This window comes from Vulpes vulpes, chromosome 14 (assembly GCF_048418805.1).
Source record: "Vulpes vulpes isolate BD-2025 chromosome 14, VulVul3, whole genome shotgun sequence".
In the NCBI taxonomy this organism is placed as follows: domain Eukaryota; kingdom Metazoa; phylum Chordata; class Mammalia; order Carnivora; family Canidae; genus Vulpes; species Vulpes vulpes.
The window spans coordinates 50,856,618-50,882,255 of NC_132793.1; the positions used below are offsets into that span (position 1 = coordinate 50,856,618).

The 25,638-nt window shown below is 36.7% G+C and overlaps 1 protein-coding gene across 9 annotated transcripts in view; it reads right to left on the minus strand.

Moving 5' to 3' along the window:
• The window catches only part of FER (FER tyrosine kinase), a 434,834-nt gene that overhangs the window by 107,148 nt on the left and 302,048 nt on the right, over positions 1-25,638 (minus strand). For all 9 annotated transcript variants that reach the window (XM_025992805.2, XM_072736632.1, XM_072736630.1 and 6 more), the window contains one exon: positions 2,273-2,396. In XM_025992805.2, the coding sequence (XP_025848590.1) occupies positions 2,273-2,396 (124 nt within the window). The remainder of the gene's footprint in view (positions 1-2,272; positions 2,397-25,638) is intronic.

Sequence of the window (25,638 nt, forward strand, 5' to 3'; positions counted from 1 at the left end):
AGCATGGGTTGACAGTTAAAATTTTTGAATGCATGAAAATTCTAAACAAGGAAAATGGAAAAATAACATGACAGCAGACAATGTTATGATTCGGTGAGTAAGATCAATTTTTAAAAGCTAACTCATCTACAACAGAACAGTTTCAATTCTGATGATACAGGCACTTAAAAAAATATAGTCAACCAGTAGCAAGAAAAGCAATCACCACAAAAGTAGCAAGAAATTGAAACAATTCCCTCAATCACAATGCAACAGAAATTAAAGACTGCTACTGGTAACTGACAATTAATTAAGTAGTTTCAGTACTGTTTATTCACTGACTCTAAGGCTCTAGATAGTCTAATGGTTTGGGAAAACAAACCTGAGACAAAATGAATAACTATGGATAGAGAATTTGATGCCTGAAGTAGCTTTAACATATGAGCAGCCAACATTAGAGATTTTCTCTAAATAAAGAGCAAAACCCTGCATTGTCCCTTTTAACAAAAAATGTTTTGTTTTCCTAATGAAATGAATGATAATGCAATTCTTGTGCAAAATCAAATATTTTTTTAAAGTATTTAAAATTATCTATTATAATGTGATTTGATCTCTCATCATAGGAAGTAAAAGAAAAATACAAGGACAGTGGTTAAGTTTAGTTGTCTTAATTTCCAGAAATACAGTATCTTTATTGAAATGTATTTTAAAATATATGTGACTGCTGAGCCATATTGGAAACACAGGATATAATTTTAATTTTAGAATAAAATTGAGTAGGTGGCAAAATTTTTTGGAAAAATCAATTTGATAGAGTAGGCAGTTAGCCAGACATAAGCAGGGAACAGGTATTTTCTGACCATTAAGAAGGGCAGAAAGCAAGTTTCAACCAGCCAGGAGAAACACTGGGGGCACACGCATACTCTTCCCTGTAACTGCTGCCCTACAATAAGTTATAGTTTCACGATAACACATTTGCATAGTGGTTTTGACCTCGCCCTCCTCTTGCAGGGGGATGGCTCCATGACAGCTCAGAGGAGGACCATGTAGGGCCAAAAACTCCCCGTCCCTATTGCAGGAGGAGACCTTGGATGATTGGTGGCAACTCTAGTCAGAGACCACCTAGCTATGATCCATACCCTTGCAGGCATAAAAAAAAGAAAGACCACTCCAGCCCCTGGTGCAGTTGCTGTCTCTGGGCCTGCCTGCTTGTCCACCTCGAGAATGGGCTTTTGCTGTCATTGCTATTAAACTCTTGTTTATTTGAGAGTTTGGATCTAGATTCTTTCTTGGCCAAACTCAGGAACTGAGGCAGGGGCCAGGGGCCAGAGATGGGATAGATGGGACGCGCCGCTCACACACTGAGAGCACATAAACATACATCTCAGGTGAAGATACCTTTGTTCTGCTATAATGTGATTTGATCTGTCATCATAAGAAGTAAAAGAAAAATACATCAGTCATACAATTTTACCAGAATGTGAAGTCAAAGCCTACGTAATGAAACACATCAGAAAAAAATGGACTTCAACAACGGAACCAATTTAGATAAAGTCCAAAACAGTTCAATCTGACAATGAACTCTGTTCCAAGTCAAATAGTATCATGTGCTGTTTCCAGTGAATGAGAACTGCATCAATGCCCCACTTCATCTTGCTTGTATACACGTAGCCATACTTGGGATCTCACATGAATTCTGCAAGACATCTTAAGTTGTGTTGACATTCAGCAGTGAAGAACATTTTCAGCTATTAAGCAACTAAAACCACAATCTATAAAAGCACTACAACCAAGTCACTGCTCTTAATGTGATTAGATAACGTTTTCTAAAATCTCCATTGAAATGACCATTATGTTAATATTTTCTACCCTTGGCCGATTCACTATCATCAACTGTTGTTTTATTATTATGCTCTTCCATGACTTTATAAGTAATTTCTTGCAAAATGAGAATAAGGGAGCACAGGAAGCAATCTTATTTAGCTGTAAGACTACAGCTGATTACGTGACTAACTTGTGGTACATCTTATCGGTATGTCATTCATGATTATAATGCAATAGACTTTAATCAGGAAGCTCATTGTCTAGTTGGGTGGACTCACTTCAGGTAAGAAAAAAACAAGTGTTTCGGTGAACTATATGAAACAACTATCAGAGAAGGCTTTCCCACAAAATATGAAAAACAAGAAAATAATTTTGCGAAAGAATTTCATTGCTATATTGCAGCAAATATGTCACTTTCCTAACATTCTAATGGCAAAACCAGAAAATGTTTAAAAAATGTTTTCCTTACCTGTGTATACAGTTTTTACTCTCGAGATAGGACATACCAGAAGCAGCATCTAGTGAAAACTTCACTAATTGTTTGAGTTTTATTTCATCCTTCTTCTTTCTCAGAAAGGACAGGAAATCACCTCCTAGAAGAATTGACAGACGAGCAATGAGATATAATCATGACGTACGGCTTACTAGAGATACAGAACAGGACAGGAAAAATTACACATTTGGCCACGCTTTCTGCCCATTTTGTTTGACGTGAGGATAAACCAAAATATGAAAATAACACACCTATTAGAAAACAGCATAAACTTACCTAAGATATAGCGTAAGTACTTTAAGTGCTTCACACTGTGTCTTACTCAACACACAACATTCAATCAAACTCACGCAATTCTTCTATTTGTAATTTCTCACCAATTTGCCTGGCTAAAATTTTCTGTGAAATTTTATTTTCTCTAATACCAAATAAAACATTATAACTATTATGAGTTTAAAATGTAAATTATATCAAATTAGTTACTAGATTCAGTGACTGCTTATGATAATTATGTCACTGGTGGTAGAGCTGGGGGTGGGGTGAGGGAGCTATGGTTTTGATAGGATTTAATCGCTGAGCCAGACTGTATTTTTGTGCATCAAATTTCCCTTAGTAGTGTTATGTCTTTTGAGCAATTCATAATAAAAGTAAAGAACTTAGATCTCAAAGGAAATTGAACTAGAAGAAGTTTAAGTCTTTCTATCTTAGGGAAAATGAAACTGAGCAGAGTGGTATCTTAGAGCAACTCCTTAAACCAGCACAGTCCAGAAGAAATACAACACAGTAATTTTCAATTTTCTGGTAGCCACATTTGGAAACGTAACAACAAAAAAGATGAAATTCATTTTAATAATATATGTTTTCTTTAGCCCAATATATCCAAAATATATCAGTATGGATCATAAAAATTACAGTGGAAATATTTTACATTTTACCATCCTAAATCTTTAAAATATATGGTTTATTTTACACTTTGTGGGACATCTCAAATATTTGATCTGTATTTAGATTTCATAAAATTTATAGTTGAAAAAGAAGATTCACATGCCTAAGTTGTTTCAAACATGTTTAAAATTTTCTAATAACTGAATCATACCCATTTTCAATTGATTAAAATTAAATGAAATTCAAAATTCAGTTCTTAGAAGCACTAGCCACATTTCAGAAGCTGAGGAGCCACCTATCACCGGTGACAACCATATTAAAATAGTGTAGACCTTCAACTGTGCATTCATTCTTCACATAGCATTAAAGGCTATGGGAAGGCTCGATTATTCTTCCTTGTTAGTATAGAGTACGTTGCATTTTTTTAAGTTAAATATATTAGAATGAATATTCTGTCAAAACAAATTATTCCCACTTTCTCTATTAGGCCCTCAGATTTTAAGCCAGAATTTTACAAGAGGGATTAGCATTTTCATAGCCATTTCCTAAATTTTGTAGTCCTTAAGGATCCAGGTTTCCTTAAATAGAGCCACTCTAAAGGTGGAGATTTAATGGCTTTTTCTTTAATGAGAGTACCTGGAAAATAAACAATTGCCCAACTCTACTTATAATGTTGTCTTTCTCTAACTTCTCTTATTCAAAAATCAAGTGTTAGGCAATTTAGGTGGGCCATTTACAAAATCAATAGCTATATGCTTAAAAATAACCTTAACAGTGACAGATAACTTCTTTTTTCTGTTCTTTTAAAAAGAGTATTAAATGTATTCAATTACTAAGAAGATTATTGAAAGTCTATTACGCTTAACTTAATTTTCTGAACAAAATACACAAAAGCAACAGCAAGTAGCAAAGTTAACCAATGATTTCTCTACTTTAATAGGTGTGTCAATTAAGTGGACTTGAAATCAATATTTAGTTCAAGTTATTCCTTGGGCCAATATTCACATGTATTTATTATTTTGTTAGTTATGTAGTGGCTTATTTTAGAAAAAGTGCAGACTTCTGGTCTTGAAACTACATAGCATTTTGTTTAAGCTTTGGAATAGCTTTCAAATGAAAAGAGCTTTTCTGGAATTTGGGCTAAAGCAGCCTATGACATAACCTCAGTGTTCTGTGAAATCGTAATATTTCTTTCCAAAAGTTAGCTCAAATTCAAGCACTTTTCTATCTGCCTCCTGTTCCTTTTTAAATTTACTCCTTTGGGGATGCCTGGGTGGCTCAGTAGTCGAGTATCTGCCTCCAGCTCAGGGCATGATCCTGGGGTCCCAGGAGTCTCAGGATCGAGTCCCACATTGGGTTCCCATAGGGAGCCTGCTTCTCCCTCTGCCTGTGCCTCTGCCTCTCTGTGTCTTTCATGATTAAATAAATAAAATCTTAAAAAAAAAAAAAATGTAGTCCTTCAGTGAATCCTCCTTTACTCCCTAACTGCTGCCCCAAATGGTAAACCCTAGGAAGAGAATTGTGCCTCTGTTGCTCGGTATTATCATTTCAGAGGCTACCACACCATGTCTAGCATGAAATAATACCTCAATAAACATCTCTGGAATGAATGGGTAAACAATGTGTACATATCTCATTTTGCAGCTTCTAAGCTCTCCATGAAGACAAGAATCATTTTTCACTCATTTTGACATTTCTTCCCTAGTCGCTCTCTAATGGTGAGACCTATGCTTTTTAAGTACTTGTTCAATGTTAAAATAGTGTTGAGAAAAGGATATTACATTTCTTATCAATGGCACCGGATGGATGCCATAAAATTCTTTAAATTCCAACAATAAAACTTAGTGCATTTAAGACTGAGCTCATTTTGACAGATGCTTCTGTAACCCTAATGCCTTAAAAACTGCATCACTTAAAAAAAAATTATCTACCAAGGACTGCTTCTTTGCAAATCAAACTAAAATAACAAATGCATAATATAAAGAAAAGACAACACTTAGCATTACAAATTGCCTGAACAATGGTGCCAAGTCAAAAAAGGTAAAGTACTAAAAAGGAGAATGACATACAGCTCTTTCCAAATACTGAGACACAGCCAAAGATACAGACCAAGGATTGTCTGATTGCCTCTTAGCTACTCCAACAATATTTCTGCCTTAGAGAAATTCCTTGCTTAAAATCATTAAATTATCAGAGCAAATTGTAAACTGATTTCCAACTTCTAGTTATTCGAGACACAGAATGATCTGAAGTAAAGGAGGAAAGCTGCACCATGCCACAGCCCTAGTCAGCGTCTTATAGAGCACTGCAGAGAAGCAAAGCCTTCTATGAAAACGAATAATTGTGATTCAGTCCTGAAAGTCTGAGCCTTGGGCAAATGTAAGCGTAAGAAGAAGTAAACTCCCCAGGAGATAGAGTTTGAGACTAAAGGTAAGTTACCCAGGAAATAGTTCAGACTGGGCCAGGATGTTCCCTGAGGCACAATACTTGATTATTACAATTAAGCAAAGAACACCTGGAGAGTGACATCAGATGATAGAGTTTTTAGTAACCACTGTCACTTATTGTAGAGGATAGTATCCATTCCTTTGAAATTCTCCTGTCATTTTCATCACCTGCCCAGTTAAAGAGCCTCTCTTAGAATCTGTGATATACACAATAATTATATATACTCTCCCTATGTTTATATGTGTTTGCATATATGTACGTGTGTGCATATGCAGAGAGTATAGACTACCATTCCCATTATAGTAAGGATCTTGGTGTTCAAAGTGGGCAAAACAAGATATTAATTCCCTTTTGTAAATCTGTCTTAACAAGGATTGTCTCTATACAGATATACTGTACATTTAAATAAAAACAAGATGGATTATTTTCAAGAATACTTCATCAGTGATAGGTTTCTAAGACAATATTTATTTTTATAGGCCATTTTTGGTTTACCACGGAGATGGCATGACATAAACGTAATAGACTTTCAATAATCTTCTTAGTAATTGAATGACCTAGGTCTGATTACCTATGTGGCCCTAGGTAAGTTGTTTAATCTTTTTTTTTTCTAAGATTTTATTTATATTTCTAAGAGAGAGAGAGAGAGAGAGAGAGAGAGAGCGCACAAATAGGGGGTGGCAGCAGAGTGAGAGGGAGAAGCAGACTCCCCACTGGGCAGGGAGCCCAATGGGGGGGCTCAATCCCAGAATGCTGAGATCATGACTTGAGCTGGAAGCACTTAAACCAATGAGTCACTCAGGTGCCCCTAATCTTTCTAAGCTTCTTTAAAACAAGGATAAATTCCATTTATTTCTTAAGATGGTTTTGAAGACTAAAATGCATCTAAAACACTAAGCCTCTGCCTAGAGCATCACACACACAATACTACTACAACTTATTTTTGCTCAAGCTATTTGGCATCTAAAGAAAGAAAGAGCTATAGTATGGACTGGTTGCTTGTCACATACCTATTTTGCCTTTGTCACCTCAGTTTCCTGCCCTTCTATTTTTGTATTCACCTAACCCTCAACAATAAAGGTGGCCCTAGACTGGCTTCAACACAATGAATGAGGCCCATTCCCCCCCGCAAGTGACTGGTTCAGGGAGAGGCACATTGGGCCCTGAGACACAAGGAGATGCTTAGGAGGAGAAAGAAACTTTGTTTTTTTAGAGAAGCACCAGGAAAGCAGCATTCTCTGCCCCTGGAAGTATATAAGATGGTTTGTAGCATCATGAGGACTGGCAGATGAGGGGTGAAGCAATCATCATGGAAAGCAGAAGAGAGTGAAGGAAAGAGAATGGTTTCTGGTGACATGCCTGACCCATTGGATCACAAACTGCCTCAAAGGTGACTCCCTTCTAGACTTTTCAATTAAGTGAATAAAACCTCTAATTTTTTTTAAAAAAAGATTTATCTGAGAGAGAGAGAGAGAGTGTGCGCACAAACAAGTGACTGGGGGAGAGGCAAAGAGAGCAGAGGCCCTGCTGAGTGCGGAGCCCCACGTGGGGCTTGATCTCGCAACCCGGCAAGCATGACCTGAGCCAAAACCAAAAGTTGGTCACTTAGCTGACTGAGCCACCTAGGGACCCCAAATCTTTGTAATTTTTAATACATCTTCTGTGCTGGCAACTCAAAGATTCCTAATGGATAAAATAATATTTGTATCAGAATATTATTTGAGAATTTAAAAAGTTAATAGATACTAAATGTCTGGAACAAATAGGAAGCAGTAAGTAGAAATGTTTATTATTACTTGAGGCCAACTTTTAGTAGGAGGAGAGAGGGCTGTTACTCTCAATAGCACTTTCTCAAAAGATTTCTTACTCTTGTGGAAATTTGATCCTACCTCTTCTTTCATTATTCATGGGACTCACAGAGAGATTATTATATAAACAAGAACACTAATTTATCATTTATCAAGGGATCATCAGGGCTATACCACTAATGACTTCTTGTCATTGAGTCATGTAGAGATTTTAATTCATCTTCAAATAACTTCAAGGTTTATTAAATTAAGAGATATCAGTCCCTAGTAATATATGAAATATATAATTCATTGCCCTTGTCTTTTAGGACATAAATTTATTCCTGTCAAGTTTAATTGTGTTCACCAGGAAATTTAAATAGGATAATAAAGCAACTATTAAATTGTAGGAACCTATTTTGGAGGCCCCATTTATGTCATTGTTCAGAAGTTTTATTTTTAAAAAAATCAACTTGGGATGCCTGGATGGCTCATCTGCCTTTGGCTCGAGGCATGATCCTCGAGTTCCGGGATCGAGTCTCACATTGGGCTCCCTGCATGGAGCCGCTTCTCCCTCTGCCTATGTCTCTGCCTCTCTATTTCTCATGAATAAATAAAATCTTAAAAAAATAATAAAATTAAAAATTAAAAAATCAACTTTTTCTCTATAACCTGTAGTGAATTATGGCTGTTAGCTGGACCATTAAAAATAAAGAGGAAAAGGGATCCCTGGGTGGCGCAGCGGTTTGGCGCCTGCCTTTGGCCCAGGGCGCGATCCTGGAGACCTGGGATCGAATCCCACGTCAGGCTCCCGCTGCATGGAGCCTGCTTCTCCCTCTGCCTGTGTCTCTGCCTCTCTCTCTCTTTCTCTGTGTGACTATCACAAATAAAAATTTAAAATGGTAATGCAGCTTGTTCTCCATGAAACACACAGAATAGATTTTATCTTTTTTTTAAAAAGACTATTTATTTGAGAGAGAAGGGGGAGGGGTAGAGGGGGAAAGAGAAGCAGGCTCCCCACTGAGCAGGGAGCCCGATGTTGGGCTGGATCCCAGGACCCCAGGATCACGATTTGAGCCAAAGGCATTCACTTTAACTCAGCCACCCGGGTGCCCCAACACAGGATAGATTTTATATAATAGGAGATAAGCCAAAACAAGTTCTTGAAGAATAAATTGCTGCATATAGGGTACCCTCAGGAGAGACGGACAGCCCAGGGGAGATTAGCCAGGAGGATGCTCTAGTTGTCGGGTGAGGTGACGAGGGCTTAGATCAAGAACTATCCAAATAAAGACTAAAGCATTAGATCTGAAAAGACGCAGTAACAAGCCAGAAATGGTCAGGTTGTGGAGATGAGTAAGATGAAGCAATGAATAACTGAAAATGACTCCAGGAATATACTGGCTCTCCTGATTCCATCTTCTTCCTAAAAGCAGCACTTATGGAACAGCTTGCTACCTCAGTAATATCATTCAGCTAGGCCACACGTGGAGCTGAGTGTATGGCTTTCCCAATTTGGGTTAATATGTGACATCAGTCTTTTCTGACAAAGTTCCTTAACACCCACGTTCTGCTAACACTGCAAAATAGTGGGAACCTTTTGCATTTCTCCTTTGCAGATGCTCTTTGAGAACATAACTCAATAGCCATCAGGATGATGGCTCTATGAAATGAGGAGTACATTTCACAGTATGTTTAACTTGCTGGTTCAAGGGGCACCAGCTATAATCTTGCCAGACATGATATGAATTGCCACAACAGATGCCGGAGTCAACTTTCACAAACTCTCGGAACGTCGGTACTAGACGTTGGTACTAGACACCACTTGGCAGGAAATCAGCTTCTTCACACTACACAGGAGGGAACAGAATTCACCTGACTTTTCCTTTGATGGTGGTGATTTTGGTGATACTACTCAAATTCTAAGGCAAGTGTTTGCTAACTATGTCTGGAGGCCAAAACCAGCTTCTTGCTTGTTTTTCGTAAATAAAGCTTTATTGGAAAATTACCACATTCACTTCTTTACATGTTGCTATAAATGCTTTCATGCTGTGACAGCAGAGTTGCAATAAGGGATTGTATGGGCCGTAAAGCCTAAAAATTTTATTATCTGGCTCTTCCCAGAAAAAGTTTGCTGACTCTTGTTTTAAGATATTTATTGCTCAGTATTCCATACAGCTGTAGCCCCTTTCATTTAAATGATTCCTATTGGTTGCTTTGTCTACTTTCAACCAAGATTTTATTTTTGCTCCATGTTTGTTGCAACAGAGCTCAGAGTGTCATGTTTGGTTTTTTTTCTAAAAGATTTATTTATTCACAAGAGACACACAGAGAGAGGCAGAGACAGAGGCAGAGACAGAGGCAGAGGGAGAAGCAGGCTCTCTGCAGGGAGCCCGACATGGGAGTTGATCCCAGGACCCTGGGATCATGCCCTGAGCCAAAGGCAGACGCTCAACCACTGAGCCCCACAGGTGTCCCCAGAATGACATGTTTTAATGCTCAAAGAGAAAGCTAGAAAGGTAGATTCACCAACTAATTTTACCCCTAAGGTTTATAAACATATTTACACACTCAGAAATACATACAATAAGATCGTAAATCCCTTGCCACCCCCCCATCCACAGCGCACTGTCGGCCACCAAGGCAAGGAAGTTCTACCGCCTGTCTCTCTCCTTCATGCCAAACTACTCACACTTTTCCATTTTGTGGCTTGTGTCTCCCAAAGCTGTCTTTGATATAAAGCATAAAGACAAGAATGGACAGGAAAATCAGGTAGAGAACATGCTACAGCTACCTGGATGCTACAGTGGCATTTAAAAATAATCAATGGAATGTTTGTTTTGATGCCTCTCTCTGCAATAGGAAAACTTGCAGAGAGAAAAAAGAGGGCATCAATTTCAGCTTCTTTAGATAGAATTTAAACAGATGTGAGATAAAAAGACATGCAAAAGTATATTTATATTTAATATGAGAAATAGGTTTATAAAAGTTAAAAATATTTTTAGAAACTGAATTTATTTTAGGCTAGATATTTTAGGGACATTAAGGTCTCCAAATCAGTGATATCAATGACTACTTTATGAGATCTATTACATAATATTATTTAAAATGATGAGAAATGTGTATTTCCATGTTCATATTCACATAGTTTTGTTGGTTATAGTTAGAATTTATGCAAAGGTTTTGATCACAAATACATTCACCAGTTATGAAACTTTCTAACAGATTTCAAACCATTACTTTAAAAATACTTTTTATTATTTTTTAAAGATTTTATTTATTTATTCATGAGAGACACACAGAGAGAGAGAGAGAGGCAGAAACACAGGCAGAGGGAGAAGCAGGCTCCATGCAGGGAGGCCAACGTGGGACTTGATCCTGGGACTCCAGGATCACATCCCGGGCTGAAGGCGGTGCTAAACCACTGAGCCACCCAGGCTGCCCTAAAATATACTTTTAAAAAACACATTACAGCAAAGAGCACTGTCAGAAAATCAGAATAAACCAGAATAAAGAGGCTTTTTCACTTTTCAAAAAGTGTGGTAAAAAAACACATAAACTTATCTCTCAACAATTTTAAGTGTAAAGTATAATATTCTTAACTCTATGCACATCGTTATATAATAGATCTCTAGCATTTTATTCAACTTGCATGATAAATTCTATACTCATTGACCAACTCCCTATTTCTTCCTCCCAGCATCCCGGCAACCACCATTCTACTTTCTGTTTCTGTGAGTTTGATTACTTTTAAAAACCTCATGTAAGTGGAATTACACAGTACTTGTCTTCTTGTGGTTGACTTATTTCATTTAATGTCTTTGAGTTTCAACCATGTTGCAGAATACGACAGGATTTTCTCATTTTATAAGGCTGAAAAACAGGCCATTGTATGTATATGGCACGTTGTCTAATCCGTTCGACCACTGATGGACATGTAGGCTGTTCCAACCTCTGGCTATTGTGAATAATGCTGCAATGAACACGGATGTGCAGTATCTCTAAATCTTGTTTACAATTCTTTTGGATATATGCATAGAAGATGAATTGATGGATCACACTGGACTTCTATTTTTAATATTTGAAGATTCTTCATGCCATTTTCCATAATGGTTACACCAGTTTATAATCACACCAAAAAGTGCATAAGGATTCCAAATTCTCCACATGATTGCCAACCCTTTTTATTTTCCAGGTTTTTTGATAGTGGCCATCTTAAGATGGGTATAAGGTAATACCGCCTGCTTGCATGTCTCTGATGATTAGTGACATTGATCATCTTTTCCTGTGCCTGTCGGCCATGTGTGTATTTTCTTCAGAGCAATGTGTATTCAAGTTCTTTGCCTATTTTTTATTTTTTTAAAGATTTTATGTATTTATTCATGAGAGACAGACAGAGAGAGAGAGAGAGAGAGAGAGAGAGAGGCAGAGACACACAGGCAAAGGGAGAAGCAGGCTCCATGCCTGATGGAGAAGCCTGATGTGGGACTTGATCCTGAGACCCCAGGACCACGCCCTGGGCTCAAGGCAGGCGCCAAACTACTGAGCCACCCAGGGATCCCTTTTGCCTATTTTTTAATTGAGATATTTGTTTTTTTGTTAGTGAGTTGCAAGAATTCTTTATATATTCTGGGTACTAACTCCTTATCTCATAAATGGTTTGCAAACCTTTCTTCCATTCAGTATGTTACCTTTACATTCTATTGACAGTCTCATTTGTCTATTCTTTTTTTTTTTGCTGTGCTTGTGGCATCACATTCAAGAAATCATTGCCCATTCCAATGTCATGAAGATTTTCTCCTATGATTTTTTATAGGATTTTTATAGGATTTTTATAGTTCCATGTCTTATATTTAGATCTTTAATGCATGTAGAGTTAATTTATTTATATGGCTTAAGATAAGGGTCCATGTTTGACTATTTAGGATCCTTTGAGATTCTATGTAAATTTTAGAATTTCTTCGTTCTATTTCTGAAGAAAAAAAAAACCCATTGGGATTTGTAGGAAGTGCATCAAATCTGTAGATGGCTTTGGGTAATATGGACATTTTAACACTATTAAGTCTTCCAATCCATGAATGCAGGATGACTTTCCATTTATTTGTGTCTTCTTTAACTTCTTTCAGCAATATTCTGTAGTTTTCCATGTACAAATCTTATGCCTCTTTCATCATTTATTCCTAATTTATTCTTTTTTATGTTACAGTAAATGGATTTAAAGAACAATTTCCTTCAAGAACTTTTCATTGTTACTGTATAAAAACACAACTGATTTGAGTGATTTTGAGTCCAGTAACTTTGTTGAATTTATTAGTTCTAGCAGGGTTTTGTTGTGTGTAATCTTTAGGGTTTTCTACAAATAAGATCACTTATCTGAGAACGGATGATTTTACTTCTTTCCAATTTGGATGTCTTTTTTTTTTTCTTGGCTACTTGCTCTGGCTAAAACTCCTAGCATTCTGTTGAACAGAAGTGAGAATAGGCACACTTGTCTTATTCCTGATCTTAGGGAAAAGCTTTCAGTTTTTCACCACTGATTATAATGTTAGCTGAGAGCTTTCTTATATGAACTTTCTACATTGAGGTAATTTCCCTTCATTGATTGAATTTTGCCAAATGCTTTTTCTGCATTAATAAAGACGATCCTGATTTTGATCCTTTGTTCTGTAAATGTGATATACTACCTTTATATATTTTCATATGTTAAATTATCCTTATATCATACTTACAAACGAAACACATATTTAAGAGAACATAAATTTCCTGCTACCCTTCCCATCCACAATCCACAGTCTGTTACTAAAACAAAGTCTGATTGTCTGTTTCTTTCCCTACTTTCGTGTGTAATTCTAACTGCCATCCACACTCATCAAAGAGCAAAGTATACAAATTTTTAAATCACTCATCAGAAACCTAAGGTAGCCTACAGCAGAATCTCTTTTGACTTTGTGACTACTAACCATAAAACTTGATTATTTATGTGAGCCACATGTCTCTGTACAAGTGGTTCTCTCAATGACAGACGGTTCTTTTCTGAAGTACCTTTTGATAATTTCATCCACCTGGGGTTATCTTAACTGTAATTTGCCTTGAATTGTATTGGCTGAATCAAGAGAAGGTCCAAAATTAGAAAAATACCCTTTATAACAGCATTAAAAAAAATTCCAGCATGAACAACAAAATATTTAGAAATAATTCTAAAGATAACTTTGAAACATTGCTAAGAGAATTAAGGAAGTACAAATTAAATGCAACAATATATCAAGTCCATAAAATGGAAGGTTAATATTGAGTGTTAAGAGATAGTTCTCCTCAGGGCACCTGGGTGGCTAACTATAGGACATCCTACAAAATCCTAATAAGAACACCTCAAAGGCACCTGCATGCCTCAGACCGTTAAGTGTCTGCCTTTGGCTCAGCTCATGATTCCAGGGTCCGGGATCGAGTCCCACATCAGACTCCCTGTTCAGTGGGGAGCCTGCTTCTCCCTCTCCATGCTGTTCCCCTTGCTTATTCTCTCCCTTTCCCTCTCTCTCTCTCTTTCTCTCTCTGTCAAACAAATAAACCATTAAAAAAAGAAAAAAGACAAAGTTAAAAAAAAAAAAGAGTTAATTCTCCTCAAATTGATCAACAGAATGAATGCAATCTCAACCAAATTCCAAGCAGGCTTTTTTGGTTGAATTTTATAATCTGCTTCTAAATTTTTCATGGAAATGCAAAAGATCTAAAATAAAGAAAAATGTTGAAAAAGAACAAATTAAGAAGAAAAGTACTACTATAAAGTTGTAGTCAAAGAAGTGTTTTGGCGTCTGGGTAACAAGTAGATCAATGGGACAGAACAGGGCCCAGAAATAAGCACATCTACCTGTGTCCGACTCATTTACCACACAGACACCAAGCAATTCACTGGGGAAAGGAAATTCTTGTAAAGAACTAATAGTGGAAGAGCTAGATAATTGCTCGGGAAAACAGAAATTCAATCTCTACCTCCTATCATAAACAAAATTAATGCAAATGACTTCTAGAACTGATTACAAAGCTCCAAGAGGGAAATGTAGGAAAATATCTTAAATATCTTATTAAGATCTTGATATAGGAGGAGATTTCTTAGAACTCAGAAAGTACTAACCATAAAGGACAACAAAGAAAAAGAAAGCAAATTAAAATGAACTGCACCCAAATTAAAACGAAACAGAACAAAGCTTTTGCTTATCAAAAGACATTATAAAACTGAACAACTAATAGGTAAGCCATAGAACTGGCTTTCTCTTTAAATTAAAAAAACTGTGGTAAAAAAAAATAACAGATAACAAAATATAGCAACTTTACTATTTTTAGGTCTACAATTCAGTAGTGCTAAGTATATCCACATTTGCATGCAACAGATCTCCCAAACTTTCAAAACTGGCTTTATTCCAGGTTATATTTATACGCAATTTAGTAGCAAAATGATAAACAACATGATAAAAATGGGCAAGATAGGGATGCCTGGGTGGCTCAGCTCCTCCCTTCGGCCCACGGTGTGATCCTAGAGTCCTGGGATCGAGTCCCGCATCAGGCTCCCTGAATTGAGCCTGCTTCGCCCTCTGCCTGTGTCTCTGTCTCTCATTCTGTGTCTCTCATGAATAAATAAATAAAATCTTTAAAAAATAAATAAAAATGGGCAAGATAAACGTCAAAAGAAAAATACAGGAGTAAGCACAAAGAGTTCAATGTCATTTATGATTAGGACATGCAAATAAAAACCACAATGAGGTATTACTTTACACATACTATAACAATGGTGAAAATCAGAAAGACTGACAACACGAAAAGCTAAACAAAGTTGTGGAATAACTGAAACTCTCATGGTAGTTGTGTTAAATACTATAACCACTAGGGAAACAGTTTTTTTTTTTTAAGATTTTTATTTATTTTGAGAGACAGCATGAGCAGGGGAGGGGGGAAGAGGGAGAAGCAAATGCCCCCCTGAGCAGGGAGCCCCATGTGGGACTCGATCCCAGGACCTCCTGAGATCATGACTTGAGCCGAAGGCAGACCCTTAACCCGCTGAGCTACCCTGCCACTCCAAACTGACAGTTTCTAATAAAATTAAACTTACATCTATTAAAGTAAACATTCTACTATGTATTTACCTAAAAGAAGTGAAAATACATGGCTGCAGAAAGATTGGTACAAATGTATTTATGGCACTGGCATTCATAACAGCCACAAACAAGAAAACTCAAGTAGTAGATAGACAGCTGCCTATTTATACAATGAATGATACTGAGAAATAAAAGGAATACACGTTAATGCATGCAATACTAGAGATGAAAAAATTGATTCCAGGTAAATCATATGTCCAAATGTAAGATAAAACAGTAATGCTTCTAGAAAATAACACATAAATATGCCTATAAGGATAGGATATATACAACTGTACTCCTAAAGGAAAAGATGGACAAATTCTTTTTTTTTTAATTTTTTAAATTTTTATTTATTTATGATAGTCACACACAGAGAGAGAGAGAGAGAGGCAGAGACATAGGCAGAGGGAGAAGCAGGCTCCATGCACTGGGAGCCTGACGTGGGACTCGATCCCGGGTCTCCAGGATCATGCCCTGGGCCAAAGGCAGGCGCCAAACCGCTGCGCCACCCAGGGTTCCCAAGATGGACAAATTCTATTAAAACTTGGAACTTGGGATCCCTGGGTGGCGCAGCGGTTTGGCGCCTGCCTTTGGCCCAGGGTGCGATCCTGGAGACCCGGGATCGAATCCCACGTCGGGCTCCCGGTGCATGGAGCCTGCTTCTCCCTCTGTCTATGTCTCTGCCCCTCTCTCTCTCTCTGTGACTATCATAAATAAATAAAAATTAAAAAAAAAAATAAATAAAACTTGGAACTTTTGCTCATCCAAAGGCATCATTAAGGTCATACAAAGACATCAAAAAGTAAACCACACTATAAAAGAAGATATTTATAATGAATGTAATAAACAAAATAATCATATGCCGATACATAAAGAACTCCTACAAAATAATGTAAAAAAGACAAGCTAAGAGTAACAGGAGCAAAAATCTTGAACACGGCACTTCACAAAAAAGGCTATTCAAAAAACCAAGAAGTATATGCCAATATGTTCAATATAATTAGTCACTTAAAAATGCTAATTAAAATCACAATATCTTGGGGCACCTTGGTGGCTCAGTTGCTTAAACATCTATATTAGGCTCAAGTCATGATCCCAGGGTACTGGAATAGAGTCCTGCAGGCTCCCTGCTCAGGGGAGAGTCTGACTCTCCCTTTGCCCCTCCCCGTGCACCCCCCCACCTTGTGTTCTTGCTCTCAAACAAAATCTTTAAAAAAGAAAACACACACACACACACACACAAAATCACAATATCTTGGTGCTTCCTAACAACCAGAATAGCTATAGTTAAGAAGACTGATCATACCTAATTTTGGCAAGGGTGTGGAGTAACAGATTCTCACATACTCTTAGTGGGGAGTGTAAGTTGGTGCAACCACCATGGAAACCTTTTTGGCACTTTCTACTGATGATAAACGTATGTATATACTATAACATATGTATGTAGATGTCTAACTCCAGGTAGATGTATCCAATAGACATGTGCACCAAAAAACATATATAATAATATTCAAAGCAACATTATTCATAGTAGCCCCAGACTGGAAGGAATACGAATGTCCATAAATGGTCAGAGAGAAAAACAGTGTTGTAGTCACACAATGGAGTAACATACAGCAATGAAAATTAAGGAATTCCTGCAACCAAAGTATGGATGAATCTTATCAACATGAAGCTTGAGAAAAAACTAGACCAAAAGAGTATATAAGGTTTGACTCCACTTATGCCAAGTTCAAAAAACATGCCAAATTATCACAAAGTATATATATGGTTTTCCTGACTTACAGAATAACTTGTGATTAGCGTACTCCTGTATACATATTATTTTGTTTGATCTAGGATTTTGTCATATTTACAAGCCAATAAGCTAGCCTGTTGTTTCTGCATGGGTCAGAGATGAAGGGCTTTATTATTCACAGCCCAACAAGGGGGTGTTGTGGATAAGTCCAGATGGGACTGCTGCGCACAGAGTAGGATACCTTACAGGACAGGAACTTTGAGTCTGGGAAAGCTTCCATGTTACTCCGGGCAGTGAGCAAGCCTGCTCTTTGTCTCAGAGACATTACCTCATCCCTCAAAGTTGCTCACTACAAACACATCCCTGAGAGATGGCCTAGGTAAAGATCAGTCTGGGCCCTGCATTCTGAGCATACCCACTAAGACAAACAGGAATGCAAAGATCCATCAGGAGTATCTCTTGACATACTTTAATAAAAAGCTTACTAGATTATTTTTTTGTACCATAAAAATAGTAGCTCAGAGGAAGGCCATAAATATAATGCAACAAGATTTCAGCAAGCCATATGACCCATCGTTACAATGATGGTTAAAATGGAGATGAAGTAAGCTGGATAGAATTATACTTAAGTGTATTTGTAGGCTGAGGCATGATAGCCATGGAATCTTGATTTAAGGTTTGATGAAAATCTGTGAGAAAGTTATCAGGGGTACAAAGGACTTGGAATTGCAGGCTTAATCCTTTTTTCCCCCAGTATCTTCATCAAGAATTTGGATGAGGACATAAAAGGTATTCTATAAATAGTACAAAAAAATTAAGTGGAATCATTGTGATACCCTGAAAAAAACCATTTAAGGTGATATAAAACTGCTTTCAAGTAAGTGAAGAGCCTTTTTTATGTTGTAAGAAGTTGATTATTTTCTGTATAATTTCAGATTTCAAGTAAGGTTTTGTTTTTAAGTGTACTAGGATACCATGTCTACATTATTTCTTCAAAAACACAGAGAGAGGAGCATGGGTGGTGCAGTTGATTAAGCATCCGACTCTTGGTTTCAGCTCAGGTTGTGATCTCAGGGTCTGGAGATCAAGTCCTGCATTGGGCTCCCTGCTTAGCACAGTGTCCTCAAGTTTTTCCTCTCCCTCTGCCCCTACCTCTTCCACATACATTCACTTGCTCTCTTTCTCAAATAAAAAAAAATAATAATAAAAATAAAAAAGCTAAGAGCAATCCTCATGTATGGTTTTATATTATTTTCTAACTTCAAATATTTGCTTCAGGAGGATTTAGAACAGAAAGTAAAGTCATTTAGCATTTAGAATAAAAAAGTATGAAGTGATGAGTCTATTTCCACAAAGAGGGATAGTTAATGATAAAAAAAAATGATTTCTCATGCTGGTTAAAAGGATTTAGAGGTATTAAAATTTCCTAGGATGGACTGACTTTCCTAGCTATTAAATCCTTAATTTGATCTGTCTTAAGCAAATATATTATGACTATTGACATCCTAAAAAAGTACAGCAAATATAATTATTTGGCAATATCTTATTACACATAGTACTTAGCCCACAAACACTGGGATTTCAATGAGAATTGGGAAAAATATTCCCCTTCCCTAAGAATTAAAACACTTGGTAGAGGAGTTTAAAATTAAGATAATCTTTCAGGGGTATCTAGGTGGCTCAGTAGGTTGAGTGGCTGACTCTTGGTTTCAGCTCAAGTCATGACCTCAGAGTCATGAGGTCAAGTCCTGAGTGGGGCTGTGCGCTCAGTGAGGAGTCTGCTTGAGATTCTCTCCCTTTCCCTCTGCACCCCACCCACCCCATTTGTGTCACTCTCTCTCTCAAATAATTTTTAAAAATAATAATGTCATCTCTCATCTACTTAATAGTTTATGACTATTGTCATAGGCATTGTCTCACTGAATGCTATTAACAATATTATAAATCTTAACTGATTTTCCTAAGAATATACTACAAATGGGCAGTGCTAGGTCTCAAATTCATGTAATATGTCTAGAGAGGAGACTTTTCTTGGCTAGAGCAGTTTTCCAAGTATAAAGCAGGGAATGTGTCCTGAAAGGGCAAACATTTGTCATATGTCAAGTGGGGCACGCATGACAGTGAGCAACATCAAGATGTGCCACATGAGAGGGAGCTGTGGGGCATTCCTGGCAGGCTTCACAGTGTGTAGCCTCTCAAGTGACAGTTAAGTTCTTCTGCCAACCATCTCACAGGCTCTTGTGATATATTAGGCAGAAGTAGAGAGTTCTATCTAGAAAGGATAGAAGAAAGAATAATGTTCAAAGAATTTGAGAGTAGGAAAAAATATGAGTACTACTATACATACACTCTCTCTATAGTAGAAAACATAAGACATATATATATCATGCTACATATATGTGCATGCTGATATAGATGTGCATATATATATATATATACACACACACATGCATGTTTAATTCAATTCCACAGAATTCCAGGTAAATTGTTGAAAGCCTACTAAAAATGAAAATATATTTTCTATTTTCTAGTTTTTTCAGTCCAGTAAGATAGAAATATCAGAAATAAACCACAAGTAAAATATTAGCAAAATAATAGCTAAAAATATGCATCAATAATACCGTGGAATGGTTCATAAACATGCTATGAAATCTGACGTGTATGACTGGACAAGGACTCAGAAGGTGGGTAAGGCTTTGAATGATAGAGCATGATTTCAACAGGTGAAAGCAAAGAAGGAGAACCTACATTTATTTTTAAAGGAAGAGAATAAGTTAAAAGAGAGAAAGTAAACATCCAGAGAACCAAGATTCAAATTTCTGTTTGTGTTTGTTTATTTTTATCTTGCTGAAATTTCTGTGTTAAAGTGGCACTACCACTGATGAATACTGAAGTTTTCTCCTAAGTAACTGCTTAGGAGGAAAAGCTAAATCAGATTCACTGTATCCATGAAAATATATTTTTTTTAAAAACTTCATTTAGGATATGAAATATACATTAATGCCTTATTTGGAATTTATCTAGTAGAATGTTAAGTCTGTGCTAGAAACCATTATGATGATTTAGAAATATAAGTTTGACCATCAACATTTATTTTTCCTAATTCAGATCATAAGGAAGAGGCTCCCAATTATGCTGAATGTTCTTAAATCTAAGTGGGGGAAAAAGATACATTAAAGTAATTTCATCTTAAATGTTTTTCTTAGGACAAGTACTTTAAGGAAAGAAATAACCCTGAATGCAGTCAAATTCTAGTTATCTAAGGAAAAAGAAAAAGAATTTCTAGATTTTTTAAGATTAACCTTAATAGGATTTCACTATATAAATTTGCAGAAGGCCTTCTCATTCCAACTTGGTCAGTAATTAATTGTAGGGAGTTAGAGAAGGTGCTCTATTTCTCTGGATTTCATCCATTACATAGAGAGATGGGGCTAGAATGACCTCTAGGGTTGAATGTAGACCCAGAAGGTCAGTCCAGTAGAAAGTGGGAGTGTGGGGATTATAGAGTCACCATTTCTGGATTCCTGACCTTAATATGCTCTACTTTGGACACTCTGCATGCAGGGTATTTTGCTAAGTGTAGGAATTCTCCATTCTTCCTACCCAATACCATCTCTCTGCATGAGGACTGTAGCACTACAACCTGCATGGATGACCTACTGGTAACGCTGGGGCTCTTCGGCAGTTCTCTGTTCCCAACTCTCCCCTCCTCAATAATCAGTGCTATCACTTCTTGGATACCTGATTTGAACAATCTCAGAATAATGACCGTTTACTCATTGTACTTCATTCTGTATGTCCAGTCTACAATCCCCTTCTGTGCCTCGGCCATTTAACCTTTACTGTAAACTGCTTCAGCCTAAACTCTTTAATTACTAACTTTCAGATTAGTAACAACTTTCTTTTTAGATCTCGAACTCTAGCAAGAAAATGGAATGATCTTGCCTTACAATTTGCAAGCTAATTAACTCCTATTGTTCAGACTTGAAAATCTTTGAGTATCTTCCTTCCTCATTCAACAAAAGATGGCTTTTACCAATATCATCAATCCAAAGCGAGTAATACATCTCTCCCTTCACAACCCATGTAACTTTATTTTACAAACAGTTAACATTTCATTATCTGTTAATATAGATTTTTAAAATTAAGTTATTCTCTTTGTGACCTCTTCACAACCACTCACATGCAATAATCCGGGTCTTCTATCATTAATTCCCAGAAGTTACAGCTTAGTAGGTAAGTCATTTTGTACAAGACCATGTGCAAATACACAACTACAACTGTTTTCAATTAAAATGATGGGTTAAATGACACAGAGAGAGCATCAGAAGAATTTAGATTACACAGGCATTCAAGTTCTTGTCAGTCATTTCTTATCGGGTATTATTTTCATTTTACGACATGAATACAAGCGTCATGAGTAAGCAGACAGAAAAATGCCTTGAATAACTAATATTTTCCTTTCACTATTGCACTTTTTCATTTTACCTAAAACAAAAATTTGTATTTATTTTTAAAAAGTAGTTTTATTAAGGTAAAAACCTTATTATCTTAAATGTAGACCATAGTGAGATTACGATTCATTCAAATAACTTGAGTAGATTGGCAAAAGGACATGAGTCCTTTTAAAGTAACTCCTAATGTGCCGGAAATGATTACAAGAGCACATGTTAGCATTTAGTCTAGAATTGAGGTCAGGATGAGAGTGAACTGCAGAGTTACCCATGGCTCAGCTACAGTATCTGACAGCACACAGGGGAAGGGGACCCTAAAATTTTGCAGGATCTAATCTGACATGACACCTGCCTTGAATACATTTCTTTGAGGTGATTATAACCTTCTCTGGGTAACCTATTCTTGCATGGCTACAGTGCCCTTGAGCAGGAATCTTTCACAGGGGTTCTAGTATCTGTACTGATCGATCTTCTTTCTAAAACCAGCACACTGTTTATCTGACTTCCAACTATATACATAAAGAGAAAGATATTTTATTAATGTTAGGGAAAAATGAAAAAAAATTACCACCATGTTTTGCAATTCATTCACTCAGAATGCTGCACTCGTCATATGATATGTAAGTCAGGACTTAAAATGAGAGAATATATGTTTCAAGCCACACTCCAGAACACCAGTATGGAGATACCATATGTCTATATATATCATATATTACACATATATAAATACTTTACTCTGTCTAGGAAGAGGTAGAGAGTTTGGGAAGTTGCTGAAGGTGTGTGTGTGTGTGTGTGTGTGTGTGTGTGTGTGTATATATATATGTAGATAGATATATATAGATACCTATATATCTATATCTATCTATATATCCAAATATCACCCTTTGTAGAAGGTTTTCTTGAACTGTTATGGATTATTTCTCTCCTGCCTTCCTCCCAGGTATAGCAATGGTTAGGATGGTTTTGAATAGTAAGTTGTTTTTGAATAGGTCTGTCTTATTCAACTAGGATAAAATAGGTTCTGGTAAATATCTGCTCTTCTTAGCCTTCTTCTATCATTACCGAAACAAAATAGACAAGTACATTTTAAAGAAATTTATCTTTAAATCTCCTCTTGCCCCTACCATCACTCACTCAACCTGGTATTCAACTTGGTGGGTGTGGCTATAAGATTTTGGACTCTCAAATATAGTCTGTAGATACAGGGGACCCAGAAAAAAAGTGAATGTAATTTCACTTTGTTGCCTTCCTTTTGTCCCAGAGAATGGGTAAGAATTTTGGCAGATAGCTGTATTTCAAAATCCAATTTAGAATTATCTTCTCTTGTGGATTAAATACATAATGTGGGAATACCTTGACAGTATTCAAATATGAGAAAATAATGTGGATCTTCTGTGTGTATCTGTTGGTGGCAAAATCTTCCAGATATAAACTCCTAGATGGTAAAGAGTCTACGATCTTTCATATGCCTAGAGTTTAACTGTGTCCATCATGTTAAGAGTGAATTGGTAAATATTTACTGAAGGTACAACGAGAGCAGCCCTGGTGGCTCAGCGCTTTAGCGCCGCCTTCAGTCCAAGGCCTGATCCTGTAGACCCAGGATTGAGTCCCACATCAGGCTCCCTGCGTGGAGCCTGCTTCTCCCTCTGCCTGTATCTCTCTCTCTCTGTCTCTCATGAATAAATAAATAAAATCTTTAAAAAAAAAATGAAGGTACAACAAGTTTCTACAAGAGTTGTCTACTGTAAAGTGGTTTATCAACATCTTATTCTCATGCTTGGATGATGTGAAAGAAGTGGATTTAGTCAACAGACCCAATCAGAGGTAACTCCCTATTCTTGAGGGAAGTCTAAGAAAAAAGAGTATTAGTGTGAGCTGACTCCATTTTCCAAATCTACCCAAAATAAATGAGAAAAAGAAGAAACTGGAAGTCCAACAATGACTAGTCATTTTAAGACAGATGTAGAGAAATTACTCAGAGATGGGAATCTATAAACAATGCAATGTTAATAAGTTGGTCATGAAGATTTTGGTCACGTTCTTAACACTGAGGAGTGGGGGAAAAGAAGTTCTGGTTAGCAATGAACTAATTAATAAACCACCAGTATCTCTACAAGCATTATTTTTAGGATTACTACTGCTATGCTAGTTTGTAGATTCCATGGACAAATCCTTAAGCCCTTGCTGTGGGCAAGGTGAAGAGAGATGAAGAGAGATGTCACTAGTAGTGTATGTCTAAATTGCTCCTTTTGTATTCTTACACTCTAGATATTCCTCACATAGCTGTTGGATCATTCTGAAACACTCTCAGATGCTTCTTGGGCCCAGCCTTGGACTTTAACAACTCCTTGGGGTACTAGTGATAGCTAACACTGGTACTAGCTAGTGTATATCAGAAACTCTTTTGAATTTTAAGTTTACACTAAATAACACTTATGAGCCATAATTTTCTCCTCTATGAAAAGAAATTATAGTAATACCTTAGTGCTATATAGGATAAGACAGATTATTTATGATTATGAAAACCTAATCAGATAACAAGTTTGGAAATCTTATATAAAATAAAAACTTTTTGTCAAATTTGTAAAAGTTTTATTTTTTTTTAAATTTTATTTGTTTATTCATGAAAGACACAGAGGCAGAGACACAGGCAGAAGGAGAAGCAGGCTCCATGCAGGGAGCCCGATGTGGGACTCGATCCCGGGACCCGGGGATCACGACCTGAGCTGAAGCTCAACCACTAAGCACCCAGGTGCCCTTGTGAAAGTTTCTTTTAAAAAGATCACAGTATAATGTTAGCTGTGTGATATCCACTCTCTGCCATTATTCTTTTATTTCTGTTTGACTGTTTTTGTTGTTAGTGACCCAAATGACATGCATAGTGATTACTGGCCCTGGAGGAAGGAAAGTCAAATAAGCAGATTAATGAGAAGGCAGTGAAACTAGATAAAAGGGAGAAGGAATATAAGTAATGAAAATGAACCCTTGGGCTGTCCAGACAAGGCCAGGAAACCAGGAGTATCTCCCTGATGGATGGCCCAGAGTAAGTGGTCTGCTTCAATTACATTAAAGGACAGAGTTTCCAAAAGTTCTTAACATGTAAATGGCCCATAACAAATTGATACACTTTTTAAATGAGTTGTAAATGGAGAGAACATTGTTGACAATTAAATTCTGCAGTATGCTTTTTACAAGTAATTCCCAATAAGAAAACATGTTTAAAATTGCAAAAAATATTCTGAAGGCAGTAATTATTGATGCTACAAAGTATTTTATTTTACCTTAAGTTAAGGTACTTTTTTATTTTTTTTTAAGACTTTCTGGTTAAATGGCCAACTAGAATGGATTTAGGAGCTAATTTATATAGTATGGGAAAATCAAAACAGTATGAATATGTAACAAAACTTCATTACAAGTGATCCTGTGTCCTAAATACAACTTCTCTTGGAATAATCCTCTGTGACAATTGACTCTCTGATAGGGTGCCTCACAAATTCATTTCCCCACAAGTTCCCAATTTCTTCTATTTTACCACTGTTAAAATCTCACCCCATGTAGTTTCATTTTGCTTTTAAGAACGTAGCTGATATTTAAGAGAATATATAAAAGGCAAATGAGGTACCTGACATTAAGTGTATAAAAGGTAACATATTTGAGAGATGTGAAGGATCATTCATGATCAAGTGGGATTTATAGCTGTGATGCAAGAAATTGTTCAACATATGCAAATCAATCAACATGATGCATCACATAATGAAGTGGATAAAAATATGACCATTTCAACAAATGTGGAAAAAGCACTACAAAATTCAATATCTATTTATGATTAAAAATTTTCAACAAAGTGAAAAATAGAGGAAATGTCTCAAAATAATAAAGGGCATATATGACAAGCCCATAG